This window comes from Hippocampus comes, unplaced genomic scaffold (genome assembly GCF_001891065.2).
Source record: "Hippocampus comes isolate QL1 unplaced genomic scaffold, H_comes_QL1_v1.1 scaffold118, whole genome shotgun sequence".
In the NCBI taxonomy this organism is placed as follows: domain Eukaryota; kingdom Metazoa; phylum Chordata; class Actinopteri; order Syngnathiformes; family Syngnathidae; genus Hippocampus; species Hippocampus comes.
The window spans coordinates 1,252,645-1,265,595 of NW_017805461.1; the positions used below are offsets into that span (position 1 = coordinate 1,252,645).

At 40.4% G+C, this 12,951-nt stretch overlaps 1 protein-coding gene and 1 long non-coding RNA gene across 6 annotated transcripts in view; both read left to right on the forward strand.

Moving 5' to 3' along the window:
- Positions 1-12,951, forward strand: part of ctbp1l (C-terminal binding protein 1-like) — a 31,269-nt gene that overhangs the window by 1,630 nt on the left and 16,688 nt on the right. For 3 of the 5 annotated variants that reach the window (XM_019874757.1, XM_019874758.1, XM_019874759.1), the window contains exons 2-3: positions 505-553; positions 2,699-2,831. In XM_019874757.1, the coding sequence (XP_019730316.1) occupies positions 2,771-2,831 (61 nt within the window). In that variant the 5' untranslated portion in view covers positions 505-553; positions 2,699-2,770. Of the gene's footprint in view, positions 1-504; positions 554-2,698; positions 2,832-4,277; positions 4,361-12,951 lie in introns of those variants that run through there. The other 2 variants (XM_019874760.1, XM_019874761.1) reach the window with 2 other exon arrangements.
- LOC109518733 (uncharacterized) lies at positions 10,867-11,507 on the forward strand. The gene is made up of 2 exons (XR_002168813.1): positions 10,867-11,068; positions 11,155-11,507. It is a non-coding gene; the product is annotated as an uncharacterized LOC109518733 (long non-coding RNA).

A 12,951-nucleotide genomic window follows, 5' to 3' on the forward strand; every position in this document is an offset into this window, starting at 1 on the left:
AGTGGTGGGTTCAAAATACATGCGGTTTTGCAGAAGTATAGAAAAATCTCTAATAAAGATGTGCTCATGGATTTGAAAAATGTCCTTGCTCACCTAAAAGCTTTTGAGGGGGGTCTCTCAACTATGAATTTGGAAAATGTTCCTTTATTTTAACGCATACACTTTCTCTTTTGAGAAATTTCAAAGTTGTTTTGAAAACCAGCACATGTTCTATGTTACCAGTAATGGTGTATCGTGGTAAGGTGAACACAGTACAACAAGGAAACACTCCTGACAGCTCATCACTGGTGGATGCGCACATTCCTGCACACTTAAACATATAACAAAGTGCTTAATGTTGTGTTGTTATTGGCTGCCAGCATTACTCTGTAACATTATTTCAATTCATTTTTTGGTTTGTGTTTTTTGTATATGGCGTGCTATTGATAGGCTAGCTAAGCAAATGCAGTGGTGTCAGAAGCATGACGTCAATCTAAAGTCTATGTTCGTGTTCTTTGTTTACAGTATAAACTACTTTGACAACCGAACTGTCACAACAGACACTGCTTTTCGGGTGAGTGCTGTCAACATCCTATTTCTTCTTTATTTTTAGGTAGCAATTGCAAATGATCCCTCATGACTGTTGTAGCTGAGTTTCTGTTATTTAACTGTGATCACAAGTTTAGTTCATGCAGAGGGTTGCCCAGAAATAAACATCAAGTATCAAGTACAACTTTATTGTAGTTGACTTATTTAACTTTATTTATTAAAATGCATACAGCTGAAATGAAGTTAACCTGAATTTTACATCAATGCCCCCTATTTTTTCAAGGGCGATTGTGCTTTAAAAGTTGCAGATTATAAGAATAAGCTTGCAATTACAAGAATTCATATCAAATATTGCAAATATTGATTTTATGTGAACATATTTTGCATGTCTGCATCACAGTTCTATGGTTTGGGGTTTGAATCTCAGCGCCGACCTTCCTGTGGAGTTGGCATGTTCTCCCAGTGGTTGCTGAAGACTCTGGCTTCCTCCCACATTTCAAAAACATGCATGTTAGATTAATTGATTACACTAAATTGTCCAAAGGTGTGAACGTGCGTGTGAGTGGTTGTTTGCATGGCCTGAAATTCTCTGTGGTTAGGCTTCAGCTCTGGCATCACCCTAATGAAGATAAGATGGGTAGAAAATGGATGGATGGGTATTTTGAACATGGGAGGCAGATAATTTGATGAGAATAAAGGTATCAGTTGAAAGAAATGGGATGTTGTGATCAGACATTCTTTCTAAGTCAACGAACATACTTTCAGAGCAGCTTCATCAGTATGAACAGTTGAATGCGATTGCACAATATTTGCTCAAGTGAAAGAACAGTGAAATTGGCCTCTTTCGTCGAGTTTGTTCAAACACAAGCCGGAAGTGTATTTTAAAAAGAATTGCTTTGCAACAAATGATGAAACCCGTGTTTCAGTTACAACTCACATTGTGGTGATTCTGAGAGAGGGCATTTAAAAGGTAAATGTTTTCATCTTCCTGCAGAGTACCAAAACAACTACATACACTGGCAATTTAAAGTGTTTCAGCAGTTATCATCTTAGTGATGAAATGCTTTCAATATTGTCATCGACAGATGAACATGGTTATGTTTGATTTTCAATAATAATCCATAGTATGCACACAATGCAGTATTTTTGATTCAAGATAATTCGGGTTGTCCCGATTAGCTCAATATGATCGGAAATCGAGGCCGATCACCTGATTTTCAGCTAGTCAGTTTCAGCCGAATAAGATTGGATTAAAAAAATCTTCTTTTCCTGATTTGAGCCACGGCTGATTCATAGCCATATTAAAAGATGTCATATTTGGATATGTTTATGAAAAAAAAACACTTTCTTTTCTTTTTCCTTTCATTGCATTACAAAGAAATTGGATTGGGACTGCACTGGCAGGTACTCAAAATCAAATTACTTGGACCCAGGGTGCAAAAAATGTGATGGGGACATCCCCAAAATTGATGTTTGACATGTATAAAAGACCTTACATGTAAATGAATTCACTGTTTTTATGCAACTCCTGATAGCTGAAAGTCACAACAACCTCCTACCAACCTTCTTTCTCGCATACAATAACCCAAACCCGGGATAAAACTTGTTTTGGAGTATATCAGAAGAGACAGCAACCCCTCGCTGGTTGTCGAATCAAGCATTTGACATTGTTGCTATTCCCACTGACACAATGGGGACATTTTCTGTGTTGTGGACATAATCAGAACTGTAACGAGGTATGGTGGGACATCGTCTTAATGTAAGGAATTTCCACAATACCGGGACAGTTCAACACTTTTTCTGTCCTGCACGTACCAAAAGCAGGCTGCTCCATAATTAGTTCGACACACCAGGCGCTGACGTCATCGGGGATATAATCCTGACGGCAATGCTGTGTGAAAATGGGCTGTGAAAAGCCTTGATGTGGTGTTGTGGAATTGATGACTAGGTTCGCTAAAGTTAGGACCGTCAAAATTCTTACTCCTGATAGTTTTCTCTTAGGAGTATTCCTTGAAATTTTTGTTCCCATTCTCCCTCATACGCCCTTATATAAAACCGTTCATAGTTTATTTAAAAATATATATATACATTGGAATCCAAACTGCAGTTACAGAAGAATGTTTATATTTACGGTAGCGTCTAATTTGAGCTGTTACATGTTTTGTTATAGGTCAACAGGTGTGGAGACTACTAAGACTTTTATATTGGTTCTACTGTGTTCAGCATCCAGCCTGCTCAGTCTATGGCTCTGATGGACAAACACAAACAGGTCAAGCGCCAGAGGCTCGACCGCATTTGTGAAGGTGAGTTGTTATGCAGCACATTTGTCATGATATTATCACAAAGGAAAACACATTTAGAGGAAAAAAAGTTGCAATCAACAACCATAGTTCTTTGAGAAGAACTATAGAATATTAATAATTCTCTTAACAAAGATAATGCAGAATTTTTATTGATATTCAAGGTTACTAAATCCTTTACATATTTATTCTCAAAATAGCTAGGACTTGAAGTGTACATACACTCTCTGAGCATTAAAATGCATTAAAAAATGCCGACATTAATAGTTTAAATCATAAATGCGCCACAAATTGTCATCCTAAAGCAGTGAAATGTAAAAATATAACCCTTGAAAAGAAATGGCTGACAGACGATGCACTGGAAGTGTTTTTACATGCGACAAAGACTCTGTAACTTTCACGAACAAGTCGGGCTCAACTTAGCTTCTCCTCAACACACAAAGATCTTCATGTCGCAGTCAAGTTCTCAATTCAACATTGCTTCTTACCAATTGCTACTTTCCCATTAACAAGGGCTTTTGCACCACCCAGGGTGTTACGTGAAGAGCACAAACATTAAGTTTTTTTTTTTTTTTTTTTTAATCACAAAGCTCTTAGAAAAATGCTTTATCAGTGAATTTGTGAATGCTGAGGTGAGGATTTGATTGGATTGTTTTTTTTTTTTTCTTCTACCCGTCATGTTAGACTCTAGGAGTAGTGTGAAAATTATTTGATTAATGAATTATGGGCTGCAGTAGGTCATTTTGAAGGACTTGGATTTTGTAACTGGAATGTGACGGTACAATTCATGCTATGGGCAAAAAAAGTGATAGCAACTAATTGTTTGAGATGTGCTAGAGTACTGATAAGTTACCCTCAAGCAAGGCACTGACCTCAGCCCTAACACAAGAAGTGCAGCACTGTTTTTACTTTGACACTTTCTCCTTGCATTCCCACATGTGATCAGGTTCTCTGTGTGGTGTGGAACATAAAATATATACACCCGTCTACATTTTATTTCCCCATGATGATTCATAATCAGTGTAATAAATTAAATACAGTTGACATCACATGGAGTGCAAGAAGAGCAAAGTATCTGAATTTCTGTTGCTGAAAAGCATTTTTAGTGTCATAAGTGTAGTGAAGTCACTTGCACACGACCAAGTTTTTTTTGTAGCACGTATTTGAGACTTGATGATGTTGGAGATGAGGTATGAATGGCAAGCTTAAAATGGAGGGAATATTGTGGGAGACAGATGAGAAGGAGAGTGCAAGGTGAAGGGTCACACCCGCAGTCGTAGGGAAACAGGCCAGCTGTCTCTTTAAAAAACGACAACGGCCTCAAACCGCCCTCAGGCCTCTGCTATATGCAAATGAAGTTAGTGCTGGTTGGCTGGCCTTCAATGGCGCTGCTTGTGATTGGACCACAGAGGCTGGGGGGGGGGCTGGGCGTGGATGACAGCTGAGAGAGAGAGCTGGGAGGGAGAGTGAAAAGCAATCGAGGGAGAGCGAGGCGAGAGGGAAAGAAGGTCTGACAGACTTCATTATGCAAGGTTAGCTCTTGTGCTCGTGCGTTTCGATATTTCCGATTGTGTTTTGTTAAATCTGGGACCCGGGCTGTGTGTGAGAGGGCTGACGTCTATGGTTTTGGGTGTGGCACAGCTAAATACGTGTATGTTCCCTTGTGTGTTCCTCAGTGCGCCGTTGCGTTTTTGCAGCTGTTAAGAAGGAACTGAATAACAGTGTGTGTGCATGCATGCGCGCGCCCGTCTGGGTGGAGTACCTTTTCTTACTGCATTATCATCATCTGCTGCCCCTCCCCCCTCACCTCTCACTCCAACTACAGCCAGAGGGAGCATGGAGAGGAGAGCAGGGGAGGGGAGAGAGAATGAATGAATCACTGAATGAAATGTATTGTGTGCGGCCATGCTTGCATTTTGTCTGCTCCGCTATGCCAGTGTCATTTACTCAAATTACCCTGTGTGTAGGCCTGCTTGTGTATTTCCTCAGCAACTTGTTCTGAGGCCTTCTTTGTCTAGAAGCCTTTTCGGGTTGTCTTTGTCCTCCCAGTGTGTAAGAAGTAAGCCTGTTCGCATTGTCGACCCATCTGCAATACATTTCAGTCAAAATGGAAAGACCTTGTTTTACTAGTTTTCTGTGTGCTTTCGCTTCCTTTGTTGATAGATGTCACACATCACAGGAAGTGTTAGCATTTGTTTTTCACCCTTTACTACTAGCTGTCTTCCTTTCTGTGCACCCTCACTCACCATTACCTCTTGCCCCTTGTCCAAGTAAATGTTCCAGCTTGCCACACTACCCCCCCCCCCACCACAGTCACACACAGACACCTGTCACACAGCAGAATCAAGATGTTTGCAGGGGGCTCCAAGTAAGCAAGTGACAAAAATTGGCTTTACTGTTAAAAAAGTCCAATTCTGGGCTCGTTATAGAGGTGATGCTGTCGTTCACGTCCTTTGGTTTGTAAATTCTGAATTTCTTGTCATGATGCCGTTGTCAGAAATTGTGTGTCTCATGAAAGTGGGAATCGGAGTGTATGCAGAAAAATAAGGTAGAGGAAGTCTCCTACATTGAGAATTTAGGTCATGACTCAGACACTAACATGAACCCTCTTTTCTGCCTCCCTTCTGAGACCCTGCAGATTTCTATTCCCCTCCCCCTCATCCCCAGCCACTACACTCCCAGTCCTTCTTCCCATCCCCTCTCTCCGATTCTGCATGGTCCACATACATACAGTAAGGCAGGTCAAGTTCTTCGTGTAGGAAAACGTGCGCCTTTGATGTCTGACATAATGGTCAACCACTGATTTATTGATGACCGAAGGAATGGAAATACAAATAAAATAGTCTGTATATTTCAACAATGATTCAAAAGTGTAAAAATAAGTTAACCACAGCTATTTGTAAATGTTAAAATGATGTAAATCCAATCTACAAACCCAATGCCAATGAAGTTGGGACGTTTTGAGTAGAAACACAATACAAGGATTTCTAAGTCATGTTCTACCTATATTTAATTGAATACACTACAAAGACTTCATATTTAATGTTCAAACTGATACATTTTGTTTTTAGCAAATAATCATCAACTTAGAATTTTGTGGCTGCAACATGTTGCAAGAAAGCTGGCACAGGGTCATGTTTACCACTGTGTTATATCACCTTTTCTTTTATCAACATTCACTAAACATTTGGGAACTGAGTACACTACACTCATTGTTGAAGCTTTATAGGTGGAATTCTTTCCCATTATTACTTGATGTACAGCTTTAGCTGCTCAAAATTCTGGGTTCTCAGTTGTCGTGTTTTACACTCAATAATGTGCAACAGGGTGGGACTTGGTCGACTGGTTAGTACGTCCATCTCACAGTGCAGAGGTTCAGGGTTTGATTCCGGGCTCTGGCCTTCCTGTGTGGAGTTTGCATGTTCTCTCCATGCCTGCGTGGGTTTTCTTCGGGTGCTCCTGTTCCCTCCTACATTCCAAAAAACATGCATGACAGGTTAATTGAACACTCTAAATTGTCTTTGGGTGTGACTGTTAGTGTGAATAGTTGTTTTGCCTATGTGTGCCGCCCTGTGATTGGCTGGCAACCAGTTCAGGCTGTACCCTGCCTACTGCCCGAAGACAGCTGGAATAGGCTCCAGCACGCCCGCGACCCTCATGAGGATACGCGGTTCAGAAAATAGATGTGCAGTTGCAAGACAAAATATAAGAACCCTTTGGAATTATCTGGATTTCTGCATAAATCGGTCATAAAATGTGATCTGATCTTCATCTAAGTCACAACAATCGACAAACACAATCTGCTTGAACTAATACCAGACAAACAATGATATGCTGATGTTTTTTTAATTTTATTTTTTTTGAACACCATGTAAATGTCTGAACACTTAGGCTAATGAGCTCATAGAGTCAACCTGGAGTCCAATCAATGAGGCGAGGTTGAAGGTGTTGGGTAAAGCTGCACTGCCCGATAAAAACACTAGTTTGGAATTTGTGATTCTCAAGACACATTAGGGGTGTTCACACGGCAACATTTGCTCCGGTGCTACACCGGTGCTGCCCCAGTAGAGCGTTCACACCTCAGGGAGGTGGTTTAAAAATTTGCTTCGGAGCAAATGCTTGTTTGCGGGGCAGCACCGATGTAAAATGGTACGTGTGAACGCAACAGGGTTAAAAATTTGCTCCGGAGCAAATGCTCGTTTGCGAGGGGAGTAGCCTCGGTACGCATGAGAAGAGTTCATTACGTACGGCTAGAATGCGTTGCTTTCGTGCTCTGTTGTACTTCCGTCATCTGTTTGTCTAATAACGACACGAGACATGATGGCTGGCAATAACAGTAGAATGGCAACTGGCAATAACAGTAGCAAGCGGCGTCTTGCCTCTTGGGTTATACCATCTCAACTAGAAGGGCGGGGGGATAGTCCCCCCAAATATCATCTTTCCTTTTGTAAGAGACTGGACTGTCTCAGAGTTGTTTGTGTAGTTTGTTCCTTTGTTGTGTGTTCACAACCCCTCCCCTCCCCCATAGAATTTATTTTGTGATTTCCTCTCTTGATTTTCTGTTTGGCGCATTATGTTTGCTTTTCTGAGTGTCATTGAAGTCATCGTTGATTTACGTTTTCGGCGGCGGTCATTGAACGCCTCTCGAGCAGAAAGCAAGGAGATCGAGAAGGAGAAGGACGTGCCTGCACAGCAGTTGCTTGAGTTGTGTATGTTTTACAAAGAACCAACACGACAGCTCCGCTGCAGAAACTGCCGTGTGAACCCAAGTGAGGCTGCACCGGCGCTGCACCGGTGCTGACACGCTCAGCGGCTTTGTACGTGTGAACGCTCCACAAAATTTGAGATAAAAGATATATCGCAACAAAATACATCGGTGCAGCACCTGAGCAAATGTGTGCCGTGTGAACACCCCTATTGTCTGATGTTAACCATACCTCATACAAAAGAGTTCTCAGAAGACCCACGATTAAGGATTGTTGACATGCAGTGGTCCACGGTGAGATAAATTGTGTATAAATGGGAAAAGTTAAGCACCGTTGCTACTCTAACTAGGAGTGGCCATCCTGTAAAGATGACTGCATGAGCACAATGCAGAATTCTCAGAGAGGTGAAGAAGAATCCTAGAGTGTCAGCAAAAGGCTAATCTCTGGCACATGCCAACATCTCTGTGGATGAATCTACAATACGCAAAACACTGAACAAAAAATGAGTTCATGGGAGGACACCACTGAGTAAGCCACGGCTGTTGAAAAAAAAAAGTGCACATTAAAGTTTGTAAAAGATCACCTGGGTGTTCCACAGCACTACTGGCAAAATATTCTGTGGAAAAATGAAACATAAGTTGAGTTGTTTGAAAGGAACACACAACACTATCTGGAGAAAAAAGGCACAGCACACCAACATCAAAACCTCATCTCAACTGTGAAGTATGGTAGACGAGGCATGATGGTTTGGGTCTGCTGTGCTTTCTCACAGCCTGGACCGATTGCTATCATCGAAAAAAAAAATGGATTCCTAAGTTTACCAAGACATTTTGCAGAAAAACATAAGGCCATCTATGCACCAATTGAAGCACAACAGAAACTGGGTCATGCAACCGGACAATGACCCAAAGCAAAGAAGTAAATCAAAAACCGCACAGGTGTCAAACTCATTTTTGTCACGGGCAACATTGTAGTTACACTTTCCCTTGGATGGCCATTACGAATTTTGGGAAACCATATAAATGTTTAATCCCCTACACATATTACAGACACAGCACACAACAAATTGTTGAATAACTAGTTTTAAAATCAGATGTCAAGAATAATGACTGTTATTCTGGATTACATAATAAAATTTGAAATTTTGGTTCTGACTTTAGCAAGCATCATGGAACTTGATTTGCTTTTGCGGGCCACATAAAATGATGTGACGGGCCAAACCTGGCCCCCGGGCCTTGACTTTGACACATGTGAAGAACAGCATGGCTTCAACAGAAGAAAATATGCCTTCTGCAGTTGCCCAGTCAGAGTCTTGACCTCAACCCCCATCGAGATGTTGTGGCATGACCTCAAGAGAGTGATTCATACCAGACATCCCAAGAACATTGCTCAATGGAAACAGTTTTGGAAAGACGAATGCTCCAAAATTCCTCCTGACCATTGTGCAGGTCTGATCTGCAACGACAGGAAATGTTTGGTTGAGGTTATTACTGCCAAAGGAGGGTCAGCAAGTTATTAAATCCAAGGGTTCACTTACTTTTTCCACCACGTACAGCGAATGTTTACATGGTGTGTTCAGTAAAAATATATGAGAACATATTGTTTTATTATTTTTATTGTTGTTGTGTGGTATTAGTTTAAGCGTGTTTGTCAATTGTTGTGACACATTTCATGACCAATTTATGAATAAATCCAGGTAGTTCCAAAGGGTTCACATACTTTTTCTTGCAACTATAGGTATGGATTGATGGATAAAGTACCACACATTTTTAATGGGAGACAAGTCAGAACTGCAGGCAGCCCAGTCAAGTACCTGCACTCTTTTACTACAAAGGCACACTGTTGTAACACATGCAGAATGTGGTTTGCCATTGTCTTGCTGAAACAGGAAGGGGCGTCCAAGAAAAGACGTTGCTTGGATGGCAGCATATGTTTCTGTAAAACCTGTATGGACCTTTTGGCATTAATGGTGTATGTTACCCATTCAATTGGCACTAACACAGTTCCGTACCGTCACAGATGCTGGTTTTCGAAGTTGGCAAAAATTTGAAATGTGGATTCATCAGACTTCAGTACACTTTTCCACTTTGCATCAGTGCATTTTAGATGAGCTTGGGCCCCAGAAAAAACTGGGTGTTAATGGCTTTTGCTTTGCATGGTAGAGGTTTAAATTGCACTTATGGATGTGGTGCTAAACTGTATTTACTGACATTGGTTTCCTGAAGTCTTCTTGAGCCCTTGTGGTGATATCTTTTACAGATTGATGTTCGAAGGTCACGGGCACTCAATGTTGGTTTTTGGCCTTGCAGTTTACATGTCATAATTTCTCCAGATTCTCTGACCCCTTTGATGATATTTTGGAACCTAGATGATGAAATCCCTAAATTCCTTCCAACTGTACATGGAGGATCATTGTCCTTAAACTGTTTGACCATTTTCCTACATGGCTGTTCACAAAGAGGTGAATCTCACTCCATCTTTGCTTGTGGATGACTGAGCAATTCAGGGAATCTCATTTTGTACCCAATCATGACACCCAGTTAGCCAGTTCACCTGTGGGATGTGTTGCAGCCATAAAATTCTAAGTTCATGATTATTTGCTAGAAACAAAATTTTATCAGTTTGAACATTAAATATGTTGTTCTTTTACTGTAAATCAATTAAATTTAGGTTGAACATGATTTGCAAATCGTATTCTGTTTTTATTTGTTTAATGCAACATCCCAACTTCATTGTAATTGGGTGTGTAAGAGTCAAATCTATTCCCTGCAAAGCGGAAATAAATGTCTTCGAGATTTGACACACCACAACAGTTATGAACTGTGATAAATGTAAATGACTAAATCACATTTCCAAGAACTATTATGTAAAACGTGTAATGCCTACACATAACTATATTTTTGATCCATATTGACCACATCAGCAAAAATGCCCTGTCCATATACTGGCTGTCGTGTCAAACAGGACCCCCCCCCCAAAAAAAAACTTCCCCCCTCCTTGCTATTCTGTGTGTGACGTATGCACTCACGGCCGAAAATGAAGCGCCTGAAAGTGACATCGGCAGCCACAACACTGCTCCACACACTCGCTATCAAGTTTGATTTTTTGGGGCCAAAAAAATAAATAAATAAATTATATAAATGTAACCAGGTGATCCATACTTAGACTTATGTAGTGAAGGCTGCCTTATTTAACAAATGTAGCACTGTCACTTTAAGAGCACGCTTGATAAAAACACACGGGAACATATAGCGCGAGCGAGAATTAGACCAGGAAGTGAGGGGAGGTTGACATGCATGTGAAGGAAGATAGTCACTGAACTGTGTATGCCGCTCGTCCCCACTTGATACGCACTCATGATCGTCATTGTAACCATGGCGATATTTAGGTAATTGGTAGTTATTTTACCATGAAGCTTGTTAGGTGTTATATTTGGACGGGTGATTAATTATTTGAATGGTATTTGTAGAGCAAAATATCGTGGTTTGGAGTTTGAAATCTGCCGCTAGTGAGTCGTGTGAACAGCTTTATAGTGTAAATGTTCGTAACGTTACAAGATGTAAATATGTTGTTTTTTTTTTGACTGTGAAATTATATGAACTGTTTTATCTGTTCTTTAGAGGGGAGATCAGTTGTGTTTTTCCACGTGTTTTGTATGTACCCAACACGCCGGAAAGTGTCGAGTAAATGTGTCCTCTCAACACATTGGATTGTAAATAGTCGGTCTGCACTTTTAAGTTTCATAGAATGTTGTGGCTTGGAAATAATGTATTTTTATTTCCCTTTCCCTATCAAGCAAGCCACTGCTGTTGTCTATTATGGTGTAATTTTCTTTAATCCGTTAGATAATTTTCTTTGATCTCTTAGATCCTTTTTCGAACTTTTTTAAAATCCTGTTAACATCTCAGTCTTTCATCTTAATGCTGTACAAATTTTTATTGTTCAGTCGAGAATAAAGCCCACATAAAAATTATTTTGTGTTCAGTCCAGTTTTTCCAAAAACCCGGTTACATCTATCTATCTATCTATCTATCTATCTATCTATCTATCTATCTATATATATATTAGTCCTGTCAAACGATTAAAATATTTAATCTAATTAAAAATGCAACTGTCATAATGAACTCAAATTCACTAAAAATTAATCGTGATTACTCACACATTTTTGATCGTTTCTGAATTTCCTTTTGTTTTTTTGTCCTATTTTTCCCTATTTTAATGCTCTCATCAACATGGAATCATGAATCAGTTTTCTATGTGAAAAATGCAAATATTTACTGAAATAACAATTTCGATTTTCAATTTTACATGAACATTTTTCACTTGGAGCAGTTACTTACACATAATCTCACACAATATTACTGTCCATCAACAACAGTGAAAAAAATATTTTGTCACACAACAGCTGCTTTAACAGCTTTTTTTATGGAATCAAAACAGAGCAATATAACATTATAAAGTGCACATCGAAGGTAAACTAGTACTCAGCCTATAGTGGATTTAAGCCATGGTTGCATACTTTGTTTTTCTCAAGTTTGCTTTGAACACAGCAGTCAGGCTAATGTTGATTCTGTTGGTCCTTCTTGCACGGAAGTCTCTCTACGGCTTTGTGTAGACATAATTTCGGATGACTACACTTGGTTCGATGACAACACTGGAGACGTTTTATTTTCGCTAGGTCGCTACCACTGCACCGCTGAACTTTTGTTGTCATGTCACTGCCTCTGCGCACCGTCACTATTACACAAACACAGAGAAGCTCCACCCGCTTTATTTATATGGACACGGAACACTGTAACCTTCCACACAAAATAGTTCCAAACAAGTAACAATCGCGTCAGTGGCATACATCGTATTCGACAGGCTGCCTGCTCTTTATTCACCAGAGGCTCATCAACCTAGTCTCTTATTTCTCTCCCGAAACAGTGTCTTCTCCCGCTTGGTATACCATAGCCTTCTCCGCTACGTACAATATCTACACAGCTTGTAATGGAGGCTCTCGCTGGCAATCTGTAGTGGAGTCGTTAGATGCAATGCGAATGATTTCAGCTTGAGTCGAGCTGTGGACAATGTTGACAGGCTTGCATGCAGTATCCATACATTTACCTATGGCTTCAGCAAATTTGTTCTTCGTTGTGTCATCCATTTTCTTCGCTTTGAAATGATCCATAGCTGTCTGTCTGAGACGAGGGGGCGGAGTACTCACATCAGCTGTGTGCTTGGCCGTGGTATTTCAGACTCGACGTGCAATGATGATAGCTCAGTTTACGACTGCAAAACATACACGTAACTTTGGTCTCGCCAGTGGAGCAATCTGGCAACTTTTTAAAAGTAAACTTTCCATTCATAAACTCTTAAAGTATCCGTTTTCGATGTCTCGCGCTGCCGTGGCTGGCAAAACAAACGTGCGTGGACCT